This window comes from Halichoerus grypus, chromosome 12 (genome assembly GCF_964656455.1).
Source record: "Halichoerus grypus chromosome 12, mHalGry1.hap1.1, whole genome shotgun sequence".
NCBI lineage: Eukaryota > Metazoa > Chordata > Mammalia > Carnivora > Phocidae > Halichoerus > Halichoerus grypus.
In genome coordinates, this window is record NC_135723.1 from 100,090,924 (window position 1) to 100,111,063 (window position 20,140).

General features: G+C 43.5%; 2 protein-coding genes across 7 annotated transcripts; both read left to right on the forward strand.

Moving 5' to 3' along the window:
* Nucleotides 1-637: 637 nt before the first annotated feature.
* On the forward strand, nucleotides 638-8,123 carry GIMAP7 (GTPase, IMAP family member 7). 2 transcript variants are annotated; one of them, XM_036082321.2, is made up of 2 exons: nucleotides 638-723; nucleotides 7,093-8,123. In XM_036082321.2, the coding sequence occupies exon 2, from the start codon at nucleotides 7,133-7,135 to the stop codon at nucleotides 8,006-8,008; it is 876 nt and encodes a 291-aa protein (XP_035938214.2). In that variant the 5' UTR covers nucleotides 638-723; nucleotides 7,093-7,132; the 3' UTR covers nucleotides 8,009-8,123. The 2 variants fall into 2 exon arrangements, with proteins under 2 accessions (XP_035938214.2, XP_035938215.2); XM_036082322.2 differs by lacking the exon at nucleotides 638-723 and adding an exon at nucleotides 997-1,015.
* Nucleotides 658-19,195, forward strand: LOC118529500 (GTPase IMAP family member 4-like). 5 transcript variants are annotated; one of them, XM_078059747.1, is made up of 3 exons: nucleotides 658-723; nucleotides 15,365-15,427; nucleotides 17,434-19,195. In XM_078059747.1, the coding sequence occupies exons 2-3, from the start codon at nucleotides 15,379-15,381 to the stop codon at nucleotides 18,363-18,365; spliced, it is 981 nt and encodes a 326-aa protein (XP_077915873.1). In that variant the 5' UTR covers nucleotides 658-723; nucleotides 15,365-15,378; the 3' UTR covers nucleotides 18,366-19,195. The 5 variants fall into 5 exon arrangements, with proteins under 5 accessions (XP_077915873.1, XP_077915875.1, XP_077915872.1 ...); XM_078059749.1 differs by lacking the exon at nucleotides 658-723 and adding an exon at nucleotides 8,239-9,947; XM_078059746.1 differs by lacking the exon at nucleotides 658-723 and adding an exon at nucleotides 11,251-11,613.
* The last annotated feature ends 945 nt before the right edge of the window (nucleotides 19,196-20,140 follow it).

Consider the following 20,140-nt stretch of genomic DNA (forward strand, 5'->3'; position numbering starts at 1 on the left):
TCGAAAGGTTGGAGGGGCAAGTTGAGTCTGCTCCCTGGGTGCATCTTTCCTAGTCAGGTCATGCATGTTGTCAGGCTCAAAAGAACCATATGAAGAAGACTAGAGGTTTGTGGTCATTGAAAGACTTTTTCCAGGCCACATCTTCTTTTTCTCTTGGCTCCCAAAGGTTTAGACTTTTGGCTTTGTACCTGAATGCTAACGATTTTTGAATGAGTAACTCGAGACCTTCATGAAAGACTATACTAAAAACCCATATCATACAATCCCTGGGAAGTATCCCCAGGCTCTAAATTTGGAAACACAAAGCCACATATCTGAGTTCCTTCTTTCCAGAATCACCCGAAAGTCTCCCACTCTATCTGGGGAAGATGATCAGACCCTGTGGCTGGCTCTGTGTGCATGATTTGGGTCATTTAACAAGGGCCTTTTGATCCACCACTATAACCCCAAACAACAAATATAGCTTTGGAAATTTTGGTGTGAAAACAGGCACACGGAGAAAAAGGTTTCAACTTGGCAAAACTAAAGCAGCCCCCAAATTATGGGGCAATATTTCTGTCTCTTTAAAGGCAAACTCTTCCTTCACTAGCTCCACCCAATCAGAACTTCCTGGCTCAGAGGTTTCAAAGGGTACAAACACTTTTTCCTTACAGTTAAAGCAAAAGCACCAGCTCAAACAGCTTCTTTGGAAAAAACCCTGACAACTCATCATCTCTTCCAAAGGTGAGCCTGGCCTCAGAGCGATGGAGCTGTGAGATGCAGCGGGACACAGGGGTGTGCATGGGGTGGACTCTGGTCTGTGCCAAGCAGCCCAGCAAGGAGGATGCTGCCAGAGGGGTAGTGGTGGAGGGTAGGGTGGGAATAAAGAGACTGATTTGCCCGATGTCGCCGTGTCTCGTATTTACGGGACAAACTGGCTGAATAGCACACCTTGCATCAGTTGCTGTTGTGACAGACATTGAGCGCCGCCTGACATGCCATCCATTTCCCTTAATGGGACATTAGCGTCCTCAAGGTAGGTCTTTAGAGCCGGAAGGCAATTTAAAGACCACTGAGTCCGAATCCCTCTTTCTCCTGAAAAAGGATCTGAATCCCAGGCTGTGTGAATGTGGCTTCATTAATCTCCCAGGGGTACCTTAGTCACTAATGGCAAAGTGAGTACCTTCGTCACTCAGCAAACTGAGTAAGGACTCAGCAACATTTAAGGAGCACAGCTGTGTGATGGACAGTGTAGCAGATGAGGTGAGGAGGAGTGCCATGGGGGTGGAGAGGTAGCTATTCTACAGACACAGTGTGTCTGAAACCCTTTTGTTACCTTCCCTAATTCCAGGCTTGCTACCACTTCACTGTTTCTGGAAAGAGTGGGTGCTGTCTCCCTTGGTCTCCCCTGATCTATTTCTGATTCAATGTAAGTGGAAATGTAGGGAATCAAGGACCAGGAAGGAACCAGGAAGAGACCATAGTGTGCAGAGGTTATTATGCACGAACATGGTGGTCAGACAGTCTTTGAATTGGATCCCCCCTCTGCCCAATGCCTATTAGCACTGTGACCTTGGGCAAGTCTCTCAGCATTTCGGAGCCACATCAATTTCCTCATTTAAACAATTAGAATAGGGGTGCCTGTCTGACTCAGTCAGAAGAGCCTGTGTGTGACTTTTGATCTCAGGGATCGTGAGTTCGTGCCCCACGTTGGGTGTAGAGATTACTTAAATAAAAAATAAATAAACTTTAAAAATTAGAATAAGAAAATTGGCTTCCTTGCAGGTAATTTTGGGGAGTAAAGAAGAGAATGTACAAAACCTATTTACCAGGGTGCTTGGTATAGAGTATACATTCAGTAGTTGCTAAAGTACGAGGAAGTTAAATTTTTATTGTGGGAAAATTTTTTTTTACTTCTTTTTTTTTTAAAGATTTTATTTATGTATTTGATAGAGCACAAGCAGGTGGAGGGGCAAGCAGAAGGAGAGGGAGAGGGGAGGGGGAGGGAGAAGCAGGTTCCCCGCGGAGCAAGGAGCAGGATGTGGGACTCAAACCCAGGCCCTGGGATCATGACCTGAGCCGAAGGCAGACGCTTAACGACTGAGCCACCAGGCATCCCCAATTGTGGGAGATTTTTAACTCATTCAAAGATAAAGACAACTTCCATGTACCTTCAACAATTATCAATTTGTGTAAGTCTTGTTTCGTCTATAAGCCCCTCCCACCCATCCCAGATTATTTTGAAGCAAATGTCAGACACTCTATCACTTTATCAGTAAATATTCGAGTATGTATGTCTGAAAGAGAAAGACCATTAAAAATATGACTTTTTCAGACTTTGAAAAGCAATTAGAAATTTTTAAAAAATTACCAGATGTATTCAGATTCCCCAATGGTCTCATAATTTTAAAAGTTGTTTGGAAATCAGATCCTAATAAGGTTCCTAAATTGCAATTATTTGATATCTCTTAAGTTTCACTTAATGTGAAAGTTTCCACCTTCCTGTTTCTGTCTGTGAAATTTTTGTTGTTGTTGTTTAAGAAAGGGGCAGTCTTTTGTCCAACAGAGTTGGACAGTGTACATTTTGTTGATTAAATCCTCAAGATGTCCTTTAACATGCTCTTCTAGTTTCAGTGTTTTGTATGAATTTATATTTAAGGAGAGGCTTGATCAGATTAAGGTTTTCCTCGTTTTTTGGGTGGGACTATTTCATAGTAGCCGTTGTAAACATACATTGGAAGGCACATTATGTTCGCTTCTCTCTCTTCCTGTGATTTAGCAGACACTAATGACAGCCTAGGGTAAAATGGTTTCATTAAGGGTCACAAATTATGATATTCTAATTCTATCATTCTTTCTTCATTTATTAGATGGAATAACCCTATGAAAAGAACTTCCCCTCAACAGTTCTTTCATTTCCATGAGGTCCAGTTATATAACACAAAAGACATGCTTGATTCTTTCCCTTTATTTGTCCATGTTCAGAATGATGGAATTATTTCCTAGCATACCCCAAAAGGAACAACTGACTTCTTTAAATATGATGATATTTTTATGAATTTGTGGATTTCAACATATTTGATCTATTTCAATCCATTGGAAATATTATTCTATGGATCCTCAAATTGCCCCATCTCTGTCAGAGCTTCTTCAAGTTGACTCGTTAGTCCTTTTGATAAGATTTGCGCAATTTTTTATTTTATTATTTTCTTAAAGATTATTTATTTATTTATTTGACAGAGAGAGACACATCGAGAGAAGGAACACAAGCAGGGGGAGTGGGAGAGGGAGAAGCAGGCTTCCCGCCGAGCAGGGAGCCCCATGCGGGGCTCGATCCCAGGACCCTGGGACCATGCCCTGAGCCGAAGGCAGACGCTTAATGACTGAGCTATGCAGGGGCCCCTGGAGTAATTTTTTAAAGTAATCTCTATACCCAGTTTGACCCTGAGATCAAGAGTTGCATGCTCTGCCGACTGAGCCACCCAGGCGCCCCATGGTCTGAGTAATTTTTGGTAGCATCCTTGCTTTATAGTATGACGAGACAGCCTAGGATCCACTTGCACATTTCCTAGCCCAGACTGGGATCAGTACTTTTTCCTAAGAGTCCTAATGTTTTTAGTGGGAAATGGCATTTGAAGAGCACAGTATGGGCACTCAGGATGCTCTCTGCCACTGGGCTTGTCACTGGCCTTCAAAACTACACACACACACACACACACACACACACACACAAAGCTAAGAACAAGACAGGATTCCTGAAAACAATTTCAGATTATTTTTGGCAGGTTTCTTCCCTTTTTTGACCTTATGGTATATTCCACTGTGGATGGACAATGAAATTACTGCATTTTCAAGTTTCTTTGGCCAATTTTTTTGTGTGGTTTATCCATCACACCAAATACTATGTGTCATTTGCTTTTGATTTTTACGAGTATTTTTTTAAAATTATTTATTTATTTATTTAATGTAGGCTCCACGCTGGAGCCTAATATGGGGCCTGAACTCATGACCCTGAGATTAAGACCTGAGCTGAGATCAAGAGTTGGATGCCTAACCAACTGAGCCACCCAGGCGCCCCTTACTAGTATTTTAAGATATAGTTTTTGTTGTATAATTATATAAACTATTTACAGGTTTCCCCTACTATCTGAAAGCAGAATGCTCCTATAAAATCTTTCATAAACCAAAATGCAGAGAAACAATTACCATTAATTTATAGGGGAAAATTTTTTAGGTATTCCCAGATCCCCCCCAAATCACCTCCCTATGCATTTCTGATGGCTTTAGACACTACTTGCTAACCAATGCACAGAATCAATTGAGGTAAAGCCCACATGCTCACATGGTTCAAAGCTCTGGCAGCTGGATGCTGAGATGCTGTGTGGGGTTCCTGGGGAAGGGGCTTGGCAGCATCATTCTCACGGCCCAAGATGTGTGCTGCCTCTCAAGTGGCTCATCTGAATGTAAAACAGACGCTGAACACTGTTTTTGCTTTCAGCATTTTTTGTAAAAATGAAAATCCTCTTCGAATTTACTTTGGCTAGCAAAAACAGGTCCACGTGTAGGTGTTTCATAAAAGCAAAGTGATGTAATTCGAACTTTGTTTTTTTTAATTTTTAAAAAGATTTATTTATTTATTTATTTATTTGACAGAGAGACCGAGAGCACAAGCAGGGGAAGCAGCAGAGAAAGAGGGAGAAGCAGGCTCCCCCAGAGCAGGGAGCAGTTTTTATACTTTTTAGACCAAGAGACAATGAATCTGGGAGGAATTGACAAGACAAAGAAAACTTACCTTTGGGAGCTTCAATTAGTAAGGAATTCTAAACAGACTTTGGGCTGGGGTAGTAAGTGAGTAAAAAGTAACAAGAGTTGTCTGTACAGCTTCTTGGCTCCAAATCTCCCATCTCTGGTCGTAAGGATGTCTCTTTAGCTCCTGGGACAGGGAGGGCATCCTTCACATGGGAGATTAGTTTCCGACTTGCAGGGGGACAGAGGAGGGTCTGGGTGTCCTTCTTGCTCAGGCTGTTTCTTTAGTAACTTTTATTTAAAATAATCAGCATGCCAAAGTGGCACATTTTGGGGTGGTCTGCCCTCATACAGGCATATATCCTAAAATTGGGACTAATACTCCAAGGATAAATGCACATGTACTTTTACAAGATAGTGCTAACTTCTCCTCTGTAGGTTTTGGACTGTTTTTCCATTCCCATTAACCATGGGGAAGAGGACCTATTTCCTCTAAACCTTTACCAACAGATTATATCAGCAAATTTTTGGATTTTTGCCAAACTTGTAGGTGAGAAATAGTATCTCAGTGTAATTTGAATTGCTTTAATTTAGTTATTTTATTTTTTCTATGTTTGACTTCTTTTTCTGTATTCTAAGTCAATGTTCATATATTTTCATATATTCAAGGGTATTTACACTTTGTCCTTTGAACTGTTTATTCATATGTCTTACTCCATTTTCTATCAAGCTGTTGGTCTTTTGTTTCTCTACTTTTAGGAATTCTCTGTACAATAGGCTAATTTTCTCTTTTATTCATCATTATTCTTTGTATAGTAGGAAAATTAACCCTCTTTGATATCGGCTGAAAAAATTTTCCCTCAGTTTGACATTTGTGTTTTAATGTCTGTAGTGTTCTTTGCCTCACATTATCTTTTAGATTTTTATGTAATCAAATTTATGAGTCTTTTTCCTTACTCTCTTTAAAATCTTAGAAATATTTTATCCACTCCAGGTTACAAAGAATTTACCCACATTTCTTCTAGTATTTATATGGATTATTTTTTACGTTTAGATTTCTCATCTATTTAGAATTTGAATGGCATAAGAAAGTGGATGCAGTTTTGTGTTTTTCTGTATGGTTTTGTAGTTCTCTCAGTGCTGGTTATTAGTCCGTCTTCCCCCCACCCTCCCGCCATTGATGTGAGATGCTGCCTTATTGAATATAAATGTAACATAATATAACTGAATTGAATATTCATGAATATAGTATGATCAATTTGGTCTGTTTCTGAATTTTCTGGATTGGTTTCACTGTTCTGACTCTCTGTTCATGCACTGACATCATAACGCCTTAAATATAGAGGCTAAAATGCTTTATAATCTGGTAGAGCCAGTCCTCCCTCATAGTTCTTATCTTTCTTGATTGTCCAGGATAATTTTCTTTTTCATTCATCCAAATGAATTTTATTTTTTTTTTAAAGATTTTATTTATTTGACAGAGAGAGAGACAGCTAGAGAGGGAACACAAGCAGGGGGAGTGGGAGAGGGAGAAGCAGGCTTCCCACAGAGCAGGGAACCCGATGCGGGGCTCGATCCCAGGACCCTGGGATCATGACCTGAGCCGAAGGCAGACGCTTAACTACTGAGCCACCCCGGCGCTCCCCAAATGAATTTTATAATCAACTCTTCTAGCTGCAGTGGAAAATAAGTGGTGACAAAAAATTTTAAATTTATATGTATATAAGATCACATTAAAGAAGTATCTAATAACTCAAATGTTATGAAATGCTTTAAACATGAATTAGTATTGCATTTGGTGAAATGTCTTTTCTGCATCTAGGTATTTTTATTCTTAATCTATTCATGAGAATGTGTTGTAACAACCCATTTTCTCATATTGAAGCACCCTAGGATTTCTGAAATAAATCACATTTAATCATGGTGTGTTACTTTTTAGTGTCTAATAATTTATTTAGGATTTTGTATTAGTATTCACAAATGAGGCAGGTCTGTAGCTTTATTTATTGGTGAAATCTTTGTTAGTCTTCGGGATCAGTATCATACCTATGTCATAGAAAGAATCAAAAGTTTTCCTTCTTTTTAAATCATCAGGAATAGCTTAAGATGCACGGAGATTCTTAGATCTTTAAGGGTAGAAGTGAGTTCCCCATGAAACCATCTGGACCTGGTACTCTTTGGTGTGGAAACTCTTTAACTATTTTATTATTTCTTCCATGGTGATTGAACTCTTTCATCTTTCTGTCTTTATGGGATCAACATGGATAGTAGACCGCTACACATTTTCAAGGAGGAACACAAAGGAGAAAAGAGGGGGTAATGTTTTCCACTTACTTCCATGACCCATTTTCTTCTCCTTCCCTTCAGGTCTGCGGATACCTAAGCCTTCGAGCCTCCTGATACTGACATGGCTCACTGTCAGTGCAGGAGTCTGAGGATTGTTCTGGTAGGGAAAACAGGAAATGGGAAGAGCGCAGCAGCAAACACCATCCTTGGGAGAAAAGAATTTGAATCTAAAATTGCTGCTCACGCTGTTACCAAAAAGTGTCAAAGAGCATCCCGGGAATGGAACGGGAAGAATATTCTTGTTGTTGACACCCCGGGGCTCTTTGACACCAAGGAGACCCTGGACATCACCTGCAAGGAAATCAGCCGTTGTGTCCTCTACTCCTGCCCCGGGCCCCACGCCATCCTCTTGGTTCTGCAGCTGGGCCGCTATACAGAGGAAGAGCAGAAGACCGTGGCATTGATCAAGGCTCTCTTTGGGAAGCCAGCCTTGAAGCACATGATCATTTTGTTCACTCGCAAAGATAACTTGGAGGGTCAGAGCCTAAGTGACTATATAGCAGATGCAGATGTGAGCCTCAGGAACATCATCCAGGAATGTGGGAACCGCTGCTGTGCCTTCAACAACAGAGCCACGGAAGCCGAGAAGGAAGCTCAAGTGCAGGAGCTGTTGGGGCTGATAGATGAGATGGTGTGGAGCAAAGTCGGGGCTTACTTTTCTGATAACATTTACAAGGATACAGAGGAAAAGCTGAATCAAAAGGCAGAAGTCCTGAAGCAAATCTACACTGATCAATTAAATAATGAAATTAAACTAGTAGAAAGGGAATATGCTCATAAATCACAGCAAGAACGAGAGGGAAAAATAAAAGCGCTGAAGATGAAGTATGATGAAAAAATAAAAAATCTAAGGGTAGAAGCTGAGAAGGGTATATTTGCAGAGGTTTTAGATGGGATTAGGAAGGTGCTTTCAAAAATATGGCATATGTTTTGGTAGTCATGTCAATTTCACTTTTGCTCCTGAATTTACTATGATTTGTAATAGTGGTAGACTGTATTTTCCAAAGATTGCAGATTGATGAGAAAAAAATAAATGATGGTTGCTGTTTTAAGCCACCGAACTTCAGAATGGTTTGTTCTGCAGTGACAGCTAACCAGAATGAAACCTCTTCCCAGCTTGGTCCCCACCACCTCCCATTTCCCCCCGTCCCTCTTCACAGTGCCGACAAATTTAAGAAGTTACAAAATTGGCTTTCTCAGGCAATGATATATAGACTTGAAGGACTCAGTTTAGGAAAATTCAAATCGAAATCCTGCAGACATTACGTGTGCACACCACTGGGGGCATGTGCTGCTGCAGGGCTGGTCTATGAGTAATTTGTTAGTGAAGCATCGGGTTTCTCTGGAAAGCTGCTTCTGTCGTTCACAGAGATCTAGAAGTTGGTAGATTCTCTTAATGCTTTTCTCTCTTTTCTTTCTTAGGTCCCATCCTAACTGAAAATGTGTCTGACTGTAACTAAAAATCTCTTCTGTGCCAAATAATTTTCACTGGCCTCTGCAGACCCACACTTCCGCCTTCTTCACCCTAGCTCTCTGCCCCAGGAGGCTGATCTCAATGGACTACATTGGTGGGATCTCCTGCTCTCTGACTTCTGCTTGGCGTGGCCAATGGGAAGTCCAAGTAGGAGACCCCAGGGGAGTAGAAAAGCAAGGCTGGGTCTTCGTTCTCCTGCTTCTCTCCCTGCAGGGCCATCTCTGACCAGCCACAACCCTAAGCCAATGGCGAGAGCTCCTCCCAAGACAGCCTCTCTACCCAACTCACCTTCTGGGTTCCAGTCTTTGTTCACCCCCTTACGGTTGGGATACCATCTTCTCACCATTACTAGCACTCCCCCTTGTCGTTTCCAAAGCCCTGTATCCACAGTTTGTAGGAAGTCCCTTCTCTAAAACTCCCCCTGGGACCTGATGAGAGTAGGCCATCTTTTTGCTGCTAGAATTCTGATTGATAGATCTTAGGATTCTCACTTTTCTTTCAGAGCATTCCCTGATCTTTATGGCTGTTGTTGGTTTGAAATTCCCTCTAGTCTTTTCTGCCACCAGAAAAATCTCTTCCTTCCCCTTCCAAGCTGTGACATTCGCAGTGAGTATTTGAAAGGTTGTGTCTTGCTAAAGAATTGAGAAACTTCGAAGCTGGAGGGGTGACTTTCTATCATTTACAGTGATTGCAGACATCCCAAATTCAAATCATTAGAATTTTTTTAAAAAGATTTTATTTATTTATTTGAGAAAGTGAGAGCCAGAGAGCAGAAGTGGGGTGAGAGAGCACGAGCAAGGTGAAGGGCAGAGGGAGACGTAGACTCCCCACTGAGCAGGGAGCCCGATGTGGGGCTCGATCCTGGGACTCCAGGATCATGACCTGAGCTGAAGGCAGATGCTTAACGACTGAGCCACCCAGTCTCCCCCAAATCATTGGAATTTTTACAGTCGTCTTTGTTTTGACTATGAACACGACTAAGAGTATTTACTGTATCAGTGAATTTTAGGGAGACGGATTAGAGATTAAGTCTGGAAAAAATAAGATCCTAAATCTCTGCTCATCACAAGTATTAGGAATGGAGTAAAAACGACACGGAAGAAAAAAACTCTCATAAGCAAACATATTCATAACATATGTCAAATAACACCGCTGGACCAAACTGCTCTTTGCCTTCATGCAATTCTTATATTCAAAAATACTTCCTTGTGAGCGACTCATCTGTGCAGTAGTATTCATGCCGTGTCCTGATGTTTTTCATTTAAAAACCATTTAAAAGGCATTTTCCCTCAGAGATGTGCAGAAGCATTATGAATTCAATGAACCTGTGTTAAGGCCTATTGAACACGCAACTTCTGTGAGCTGATTTCTTTTCTCTCAGCCTTATATTCTATTTTGGAAGGTAAGACATACCCAGAGGAAAAAAGGAGTAAATCAAATAAATCATTATCTTTTTACTTGACAAATGAAATATTGCTCACTCATCTTAACCTATTTTATATCCGAGTTTTCTCTGAGCGCTGAGGACTCTGGAAGTTCCAGCCTTTAATGTGTGCATGATCCCCGTTATTGAAATATGTGCTAGTCATGATCCATAATGCAGAATTTAAACTAGGATTTATAGAGGAAGACCTGAGGAAGAATTCAGGGCTTGACGTCTACTGTGAAGGATGTGTGGGATGCGTCCACGTGGGTGATGGGTCCGACGATCGTGCTTCTTTTCAGAAATAGGAAACTTAAGGGTGACAAGTAAGGTTGTCAGGGGAAGGGTAGAGTCAGGAGCAATAGCGTTCAGTTAGGTTTGTGCCAAGTTGAATATCAGTTGTCAAGGTAGGGTCCAATGTAAATGATCTGCATTAACTTGAAATTTGGGTCTGAAGATTATGTGAAAGGCTTGGGGTGAATGTGGCAGGATAGTAACATAAATATCTCCCTCAATTGCAGCTGAGTCTTCAATAATTGCCAATATCCCCACAGTCCAAAGCTAGATGCTAGAAGATCCATACAGGACTTGCAAAGGAAGGAGCGAGAACCAGTTTTGTGAGGTTTAGTTCTTCAACTAATTTGATAGGTATTTGAAGGGGTCAAGAGGAAAAGTTTTTGTTTGTATGTTTGTTTGTTTTAAAGATTTACTTAATTGAGAGAGAGAGAGAAAGGGAGAGAGAGAGACGGTGTGTGGTGCACAAGTTGGGGGAGGGGCACAGGGAGAGGGAGAATCCTGAAGCAGTCCCTGCCGAGCAGGGAGCCCGACTTGGGGTTTGATCCCAAGACCCTGAGATCATGACCTGCGCCAAAATCAAGAGTCAGACACTCAACTGACTGAATCATCCAGGTGCCCCAGATTTTTTTTTTTTTTTAAGTTTTAAAAAACAGAAAGAGAGAGTGTCTATGGTCTACAATTTCTATTAATCCCTTTTCTACAATGATTACCTATGTCCAGTTGGCCATCTTGAATTTGAAATCCCTGATCTCTTGTTAAATAGAAATAAAATATAGTAAGAATGTGCAAACTACTTTTACATATTTATGTTCACACACCATCATTTGTGGCCGTTCACAACTTGTAAAAAGAAATTCTAATTCAAAGTACAAGTTGTTATTACTTCAAATAAGCAATAATAAAATTAATAAAAAATCAACCTCCGAAGTTTTCTGTAAGCAGTCTGGGCTTTTAAAGCTCCACCGTCAGGACTCTGAAGGTCAGAGTCAGGCAGGACAGCCTGCCCTGGCCATTTCACTCAGCTCAGGTCGGAGCTGGGACGGTCCTTCATTAGGCGTCCGTGGCAGGGCTGGGTAGGGGGCATGCACCTTGCACCTTAACCTCGTCCGTATCCTGTGAAGTGCCCGCAACTCCATGTGGCGGGTGAGATAAGAACGGAGCAGGATATGGTTGTGGGGAAGACAGGAAAGAAGTGCGGTCGTGCACAGGTAAATTCACAACAAATTTGTGTTCTTGGGAGAAGTTCTTGTGAGAAGCTCTTGTGAGAAGCTTGTGGGTGTTCTTGTGAGAGGCTTCTGAGAGCCGGGCTGACACCGACCGTGGACCACACACTTCCTGGGGCTGTACTGTGAGTGTGTAGGCATCATCCTCCGCTCTCTTTCCTACGTAATTTCTCTTTTTCCAAATATTTTTGTGCACTCCACCAACTGTGCCGGCCGGGTGCCCACCGATTTCTTTTCTTTTCCTTTTAAAAATTTTATTTATTTATTTATTATTTTATTTATTTATTTGAGAGAGAGTGCGAGCGGGGGGTGGGGTGCAGGGGCAGAGGGAGAAGCAGACTCCCCGCTATGAGCCCAGGGATCATGACCTGAGCTGAAGGCAGACGCTTAACCGGCTGAACCACACAAGCGTCCCTCCACTGACTTCTTCACAGTCAGGAGGAAGCCAGGAAAACAGTGGAGGCAGATTTTCAGTGTGCTGAGAGAAAATAACAGCTAGCCTGAAATCCTGCACTCAGGGAAAATAGCCGTCAAAAATGAGAGCAAAGTACACACATTTCAGGGGCGCCTGGGTGGCTCAGCGGGTTCAGCATCTGACTTCGGCTCAGGTCGTGAACCTGGGTGTCGTTACAAATGTCAGCCGTGATAGGGAATTCCCTATATGTCGTGATCCTTGTTACCCCAATAAGGAATATCTAAGTAATGGCTTGGGGGTTTAATAGTACTTAAAATTTCGATTTGGATCATATTTTACATCAATCTCTGCTCTCACTCCCACACTTAAATAAAGAATGATACAAACCTTCTGGCTGGGCTTACGCTTAGTAACAAAATATAATCCCACCCTTTCTCTCTTTAAATCACTTCGGAATCACAGACATGTGTTTACACCCTGCCTGTTCTTTTGACTTGCTTTTTTTGCCTATCTCACCCAAGGGCTGAGTCGTCCTTGTTATTTGGGTTATATTGTTCTAGAATGTTCTTTATCCTCACTCCTAGTGCACAGTTTATTCCATTGCCCTGTCTCCTGTTTAGGAGTAGTTACCCTGTGCTTGTATGCACAAGGCCGACCACATACTATCCTCAGAGATATTTATGTCTTCTATTTGATCTCTTTGGAATTGTTAGCAGTTTGTATAATTACTCAAGTGTTATGCAACTTGAAATAAAGTCTCAGTTATGGGGTGTAATTGTAAATTGGCACCTCTTTCATAACGGAATCCATGTCTCTAGGGAACTGGGATCCATGCTGCTCACCACCGCCCCATAGTCTCACAGTTTACATTTTCATGACAGATAGTGTCAGATGTCAAGGATTAGCCTATTGCAAATGGTCTGAGCACCATCTCGCAGGGTGACTCTGGACCCGTCTCATTAGTTAAAAGCAGACCAGTTACCCTCACTTGCTTCAGGCAGATGAGACCTTGGAAATTGCAGCTGTCTCTCCCCCAGTCACTGGGAGGGAGGAGAGGAGGTAGGGCTGCCTATGCTGATACAGGCCTAAAGCTCTAGGGGCAGGTGTTGGGCTGGAAGGCCTGATGTGCTGAGACGTGGGGTTCGGGACCGCAGGCTTTTCGGAATAGCTGGCAGCCTCTGGTTTCAACTCAGCGGTTTTTCCAGAATGTCACAGCATAACCCATATTTTATCCCTCACGGTAGAGCGTTTGCATGGCTGAATAAGGTAGCTACTAGGCAGATGTGGCTATTTAACTTTAAATTAATTCAAATGGGGTGCCTGGCTGATTCCATCAGTGGAGCTTGCAACTCTCGATCTTGGGGTCACGCGTTTGAGCTCCCCGTTGGGTGTAGAGATTACTTAAACATAGAATCTTTAAAAATAGTAATACAAATGAAGTAAAACGAGGAATTCGGTTCTGCAATCACACTTACATCACATTTCATGTGTCAACAGCCCATGTGGTTAATGGCTACCCTATTGGACTGCACGAATCAAATCCATCATTGAGAAAGTTCTATTTGCGGGGCTAGTTGCTGAGGTGGGCAGGTCTCTTACACGAAGATGATTGAACAGCTCCTCCCCTCACTTCCTCTCTCCTTTTTCTCAACATTGTGGCTTAGCATTGCCTTAAAGTTAGAGAAGGGAGCAGGACCCAGATTTTCCAGGTAAGAGAAAAGGGGTATTTGGGGGAGGGGACAGAGGGTAACGTGATTTGGTGGAGAGAGGACCTCTCCCCTGGGGGTATATCTTAAACCTACCGGCATACTTGTTCTCAGAAAGTGTATTTCTTGTTGGTTCCTATTTCCTGTATTTGCTGATGTTAAGCTGTAAATTTGGTGGTGGTGGTTTTTTTTTTAAGATCTTATTTATTTGGGAGAGAGAGAGTGAGCTCATGTGGGCTCGTGAGAGAGCACCAATGGCGGGGAGGGGCAGAAATAGAGAAGTTGGTTCCCTGCTGAGCAGGGAGCCCGATGTGGGGCTGGATCCTAGGACCCTGGATCATGACCTGACCGAAGGCAGCCTCTTAACCAACTGAGCCCCCCAGGTGCCCTGTTTTTATGTTTTGTTATTGTTTTGTTTCGTTTTTTTTTGTTTTTTAGAGAAGGAGGGGGCAGGTAGAGACAGAGGGAGAAGGAGAAAGAGAATCAGAACATTAAACAGGCTCCATGTCCAGCGTGGAGCCCAACTGGGCCCTGAGATTATGACCTGAGCCAAAATCAAGAGTAGGCCACTTAGCCGACTGAGCCCCCCAGGGACCCCTGGATACTTGCTCTTCAGGCAGTGGGAGAACTCAGCCACTAGGGCAGTCCTCTGTTTTCACATCTAAACTGGGAGAAACAGCACAGCATTGCAGAATGAAGAGAGGGCCCAGGGGCATCTCAGTGGCTCGGTCTGTTGAGTGTCTGAGTCTTGACTAGGGCTCGGGTCATGATCTCAGGGTCCTGAGTCTAGCCCCGCATCAAGATCTGGGCTGGGCATGAAGCCTGCTTCAGATTCTCTCTCCCTTCCCCTCTGCACCTCCCCCAACTCACTTAAGTAAGATCTTTAAAAAGGGAGAGAGAGAGAGAGAGAGAGAGAAAGCCCACATGCTGGAACAAGGACCTTAAGAAACACCCCAAAACCTTTTGTTTTCCTATTTCTGTTATCCTACTTACTCCCTAACACCCATCACCAACATCAAATTTGTAGCCAAAGCTGACTTTAAAAAAGTCTGTGATTTCTCTTCTCAGTTTACAAGAAGCTGTTTCCTACTCCCTATCCATAAGGGATAAAGAAATAACTCTTCCTACAAAAGGAGTGTCTGTCTTTCTAATAATGTTTTAAATGTTTTTGGATGGCTTCTTATCAGATGAACTTGTCCTTAACAACTAGTATTTTCAGCCTGTCCTAGTCAAAGTCTGCTCCAGTGAGAGTTCTTTGTTAGGAAACAAAATTCAACCAAGTAAATTGGAAGATCCAATCGATTTTATTGAGCATTCATGAAGCAGGCAGCATCCCACCCTGCAAATAGAGGGGCCCTCCACTGAGCCACACTGAAGAAGAAAGGCATAAAGGCACAGAGAGGACATTAAAAAAGAAGAAGAAGAAAAGAATTTATTAGCAAGGAAAGCATTGTTTAGGCACACTGGCTTCCTAAGGGGGGGGGGTGTCTGGGGTCTGTCAGTAAATCCCTAGGATTGCTGGGGAAGGGTGCCCAGAAGCAGTACCAACAAAGCCCTCCAAGCATTTGCTTGTGTAGAGAAAAAGGAACAATCTGAAGATGAGCCAATCTGGAGAGTGGAGAAGCTTTGGGAAATATGGGAGGAGAAAGCAAGCAGCAAGTTTACAGGGAAAAGCAATTGCTGGTCGGGGGAGGCTGAGGTTTCCACTTACTTTCCGTGTCCCTAAAATGACTAGTTGTGTTCCTTTCTGTGCAGGAGTTCCCGCTACAATGTCAGCCCTGAAGTGTGGTGCATGCTCCAGCAAACCTGGGAGCCTTGGTGAGAGGGTGTTGGGGGGGGGGTCCCCTGTGCGGCAGGGCGGGGGGAGGAAGGAGAACTAGCAGGGGCTTCTCCTGAGCTGGCAGCCAGCCCTTATCCTTGCTGGAGCAAAATATCCCACCCCCATATCTGATTTCCTCTCCATTTACTTCCTCTGGACCCCCTGCACTTTCTCCTGCTACAGGGCCTTTCAGTGTCTCTTCCCCTGACTTGCTGCTCCCTCTCACTAGGCCTACAGATGCCCTAAGGATGTCCCCAGGTTGGAGTCTTCCATTGTCCTGCTAACTGAATAATCATCTGAACTCCCATCCACATTTTTTCCTTAGATAATCCTCACCATCCTGTATTCAGTGTTCTTGGTTTCTGGAAATCTCCTTCTCTCACCCCAGGATTCTGGTGATCAGATGTGAGAAACTGCATCAGGGATGGTTTTGCTAATGCTCAGAAGGTGATGGGGATGATACCTACAGATTTTGTGGAAGGCAGAGTTAGGGGTTCTGCAATATCTCTCCTCTGTTTGCTATTTTTAAAAGAATATTCCAATTTACAGAGTAGACAGAAGGGGACAAAATGGAAGCAGAGAGACCAACTGGGAGCCTCCTTGGGAGGCATGGATGCCGACGGTAGCTTGAGCTGGTGTGCTGGGCTTCACAGTGGAGAGAAGCAGACAGATTTGCAGGTGGAGCCAAGAGGGGTTGCTGATGGGCTGGATGGGGAAAGGAAAGGAAAGAGAAGAATCAAGAGCAATGCCTAGATTTTTGGTCTGGGCAACTGGCTAAATGGCGATACCCTCTCTGAGAAATAAAATGGAGTTGTAATAGTGTCTGGAGTTGTGAGTGTGGTAATGTACGCATCACCTTCAAGCCAAAATGGATGGTTGTGATACAGGATTCCTCATGCAGGAACCAGACTCACTCAAGGGCTGGGCCAGCAGGGTCTGCCTTCTCAGAGAAACAGGCTCCCAAATGAGATTGCCCATTGTCTTCCATCCTGCGGGTCCCGGTTCTATGCTTAACAAATCCTGAAGCCCAGGACCCTATAGACACAGGAAGGAGATATGCAGAGAAATACTGAAGACAAATGCAGAAGAGCTGTATGGATGATTTGGTGTTTCACTCAAGGCCTGGTTATTCTGAGAACACAGTTTCTATTGCTAAGCTGTGCCGTGCTGGGATTAGCTGTCCACTTTCCTAGGAAGGAGAATGTGCTTCATCTAGTGGAACTAAGAAAGGATAGCTCCACTGGCACTAACCTGTATGGGTTTCTTTCTTTCATTTTTTATCTATCAAGGGATTTTATAGTCACTTCAGCTAACTGTCACTATTTTCTGGCTATCATTCTTTAATGTATTAATTTCGAATGTAAAAAAAGTCACTAGATTCGAAGCTAAGGTCTTTAACTTGAAATGGAGGAATTTTGTCCTCTCTCGGGTCACAATCCCTGACAGGTTGGTCCCACACAGGAACTAGAAAGGGACGCTTTGTCTTTCTGCCCAGGCATCCCTATTGTACCCTGCCAGGACGGGATGGGTTGTAAAACCCCCCTACCTGGCTTCTTAATGGGAAGAAGAAAAGTTCCATTTTGACTACAAACTGGGGGAGGAGCGCCCACAGAGACGTCCCAAGGTCAGATTTCGAGTTACTTCCTGCATTGCTCCTATGGGGAACAGCTACCTGCGGCAGCTCGCAATTCTCTTCTTGAGCTATTTTGTTTCCTCTTCTGTGGGCTACTTAGCTGCAAAAGGTAAGAGTAAGAAGCTCCACGGAATCCTGGAAAGTCCTTGGGCCTTCCCCACGTGCGGCAAGAGGAACATCAGGCTTTCTATAGACTTTCAATAGGGCTTCTGTAGAAAGGCCTTCTGTAGCGTTCCTGTGAGTGCAGAGGTCGCTCACGGGAGGGGAGCCTAGGGCAAGAGAGGAGGAGTGTGTGAGCGGAACAGGAGCCCTGCTGGGGAAAGGGCCAGAGGTCCATCCTAATGCCCTGGCTTTTGTTTCCTGATGTCCCAGGGCTTGGAACCCAAGACCAGAGAGATGCACAACTGAGACTTGTCTTAGTGGGTAAGACTGGAGCAGGAAAAAGTGCAACGGGCAACAGCATCCTTGGAGAGAAAGTGTTTCCTTCCAGCCTTGCAGCAAACTCAGTCACCAAGGTCTGTATGAAAGGGGGCAGCCGGTGGCAAGGGAGAGAACTTGTCGTCGTGGATACGCCTGGCATTTTCGACCCCGAGGTACGGGATGCTGACACTGGCAAGGAGATCGCTCGCTGCATCCTCCTGACCTCCCCGGGGCCTCATGCTCTGCTCCTGGTGGTCTCGCTGGGCCGGTATACGCAGGAAGAGTACAAGTCCACGAAGAAGGTTCTGGAAATGTTTGGAACCCAAGCTAGGAGATACATGATTCTCTTATTCACCCGGAAAGATGAGTTGGAAGGCATGAGTTTCCATACATTCTTAGAGGACGCTCCAGACAGCATGCGAGAGCTGGTGGATGAGTTTGGGGATCGCTACTGCCTGTTCAACAATTGGGCGACAGGAGCTGAGCAGGAGGCCCAGAGAACGGAGCTGCTGGCGCTGGTTCAGCGCGTCGTGGTGGAGAACAAAGGAAAGTGCTTCACCAATAAGATGTACCAAAAGGCCGAGGAGGAGATTCAGAAACAAGTCCAAGTGACACAAGAATTTTACAGAGCAGAGCTAGAGAGACGGATAGTGCAGATCAGAGAGGAGTTCGAAGAGAAAATCAGAAAGCTGGAGGACAAACTGGAGCAGCAGAAACAAAAGGAAGAAATGGAGCAAGAATTAGCAGAGAAGGAGGCTCTCTATGCTCTAAGGCAGCAAAATGCCAGAGATGAAGTTGAGAGTCAAGGTGGGATACTTGACTTAATCATGCAAGCATTGCAGATTGCTCGATTTGTTTTCTTACTTCTGTTTAAGGAAGATTAAATGGAATGCAAAGATCTATTTCCTGCATGTTTTCTGGTGGTCCTGCCCCCACAACTCATTCACCAAAGTCAGAGTGCTCTCAGCTGCGTCTCCCAGGCTCTCCCAACTAAGCGATGTAATAAAGTTCACTGTTAGTGATCGGCAGAGGTTTGGTTGACTTAACAGGGGAGGGACAAATTGTCAGTTTGTGGAACTCCAAAGCAGAAAGTATGGATGCTCTCTACCTTGTGAATTCTTCAAAGAAGATGACCCCAAACTTTCTCTTTTGCTCCCTAGTAAAAGTTTCTCCTCTAGATTCTTCCTAGATTGCTGGATCATCTGCCTCTGCCATCTTATTTTCGCCTTTAGGACACAGTGATCACCTCACCCATATGGTTTGTTAGAAAGATTGGTTTTGTGTTGGGTAATCTATAGATGGAGAGGCTTATAGAATTCTTTCCAGATGATTGGAAATTTGTTTAATTACATTTTTACAGAAGGACTCAAATTGTCCCTTATCATCTGCCCATTGAAGAACAGAGTCGTCTGGAAAAGAGATCTCTCGGAACTCAACTAAGTGAAATGCCAGAGAGAGTGGACAACAGACAGAGATTCAACACATAAGGGAACAACGTTTGCTGTGTTCAGACACATCTATAGCAGCTCTTTGACCAGATTCAGTGTAATATATTTGCTGAATTAACCAGTTCTCTCCTTTTCTTGTGAAACTAACTGTTGCTACCACACCTTGATTACTTACTGCTTTGAAGGTCATCTGCACACGACCACCCCCCACCCAGTTGAATTGCTTGCTTCTTGTTACTATAATAAAACTTTTCTGTTCTCTCATACTTGTACAGAATTGGAGTCCACTTTTTCTTGGAAAATACCACTGCTCCTTCTTCTAAGAACACAGTGATGACTTTCACTTTTTGGGTAAAAGTTCAATTTGATTTGGGAGCTAGTCTTGGTCAACCCTCAAGACATCTCTCCTCCTTTTTCCTGGAAGATTCCAGCCACATTCTCAACCAGAGAATTTTGTCTGCCAGTCAAACACCACATTCTCCTTGGATTGATTCATTCTGCACTGATAGAAATCATGTGTAACCAAGGTTTCAGAGACCTTTCTGGTTTTCCCAGTGCAAAAATTCCCCTTTAAGATATGAATAACAGTAGGAGGTGTCTCTATCCCTTTTCCACTGGGTACTTCTCACCTAATCATTTCCAGGGCTTCCCAAAGCACATTCCCATGTGCTACGAACATGTCCTGGTGGTCATATGTGACTTGTGCCAACTCCCCTTGCTCTGCCATCTTGAAATTGGCTTCTCCATGCTCCAAGCCATTTTGCCCCAAGGGACATATACCTCTCCCGTGTTTTCCCAAAACAAATATGATTTAGACTGTACATTAAAAAAAAAGATTTTATTTATTTATTTGAGAGAGAGAAAGTGAGAGACAGAGCATGAGTGGAGGGGGAGGGGCAGAGGGAGAAGCAGATGCCCCATTGAGTAGGGAGCCCAATGTGGGGCTCCATCCCAGCACCCTGGTATCACGACCTGAGCCGAAGGAAGACACTTAACCGACTGAGCCACCCAGGGGTCCCTAGACTGTACATTTAATGAAAGTTAGCAAGGGCTTGAGGATAAGAGAAGCACAACACAAAGAAGCTTACAATTCTTTTCGAAATTATCACTCAGAGACAGATTTGATTTCACTCTACAGAATGTGGGTGCACTTTGAATCTACTGTTTTTATCATTGGAGTTTCAGCCAAAATTCCATTATGAATTTAACAT

Coding starts and splice junctions, on each gene's coding strand:
- LOC118529500 (XM_078059747.1), top strand. CDS start 15,379: ATGTCAGCCCTGAAGTGTGGTGCATGCTCCAGCAAACCTGGGAGCCTT. Junction 15,428..17,433: donor CAGCAAACCTGGGAGCCTTG/GTGAGAGGGTGT, acceptor CTGATGTCCCAG/GGCTTGGAACCCAAGACCAG.
- GIMAP7 (XM_036082321.2), top strand. CDS start 7,133: ATGGCTCACTGTCAGTGCAGGAGTCTGAGGATTGTTCTGGTAGGGAAA.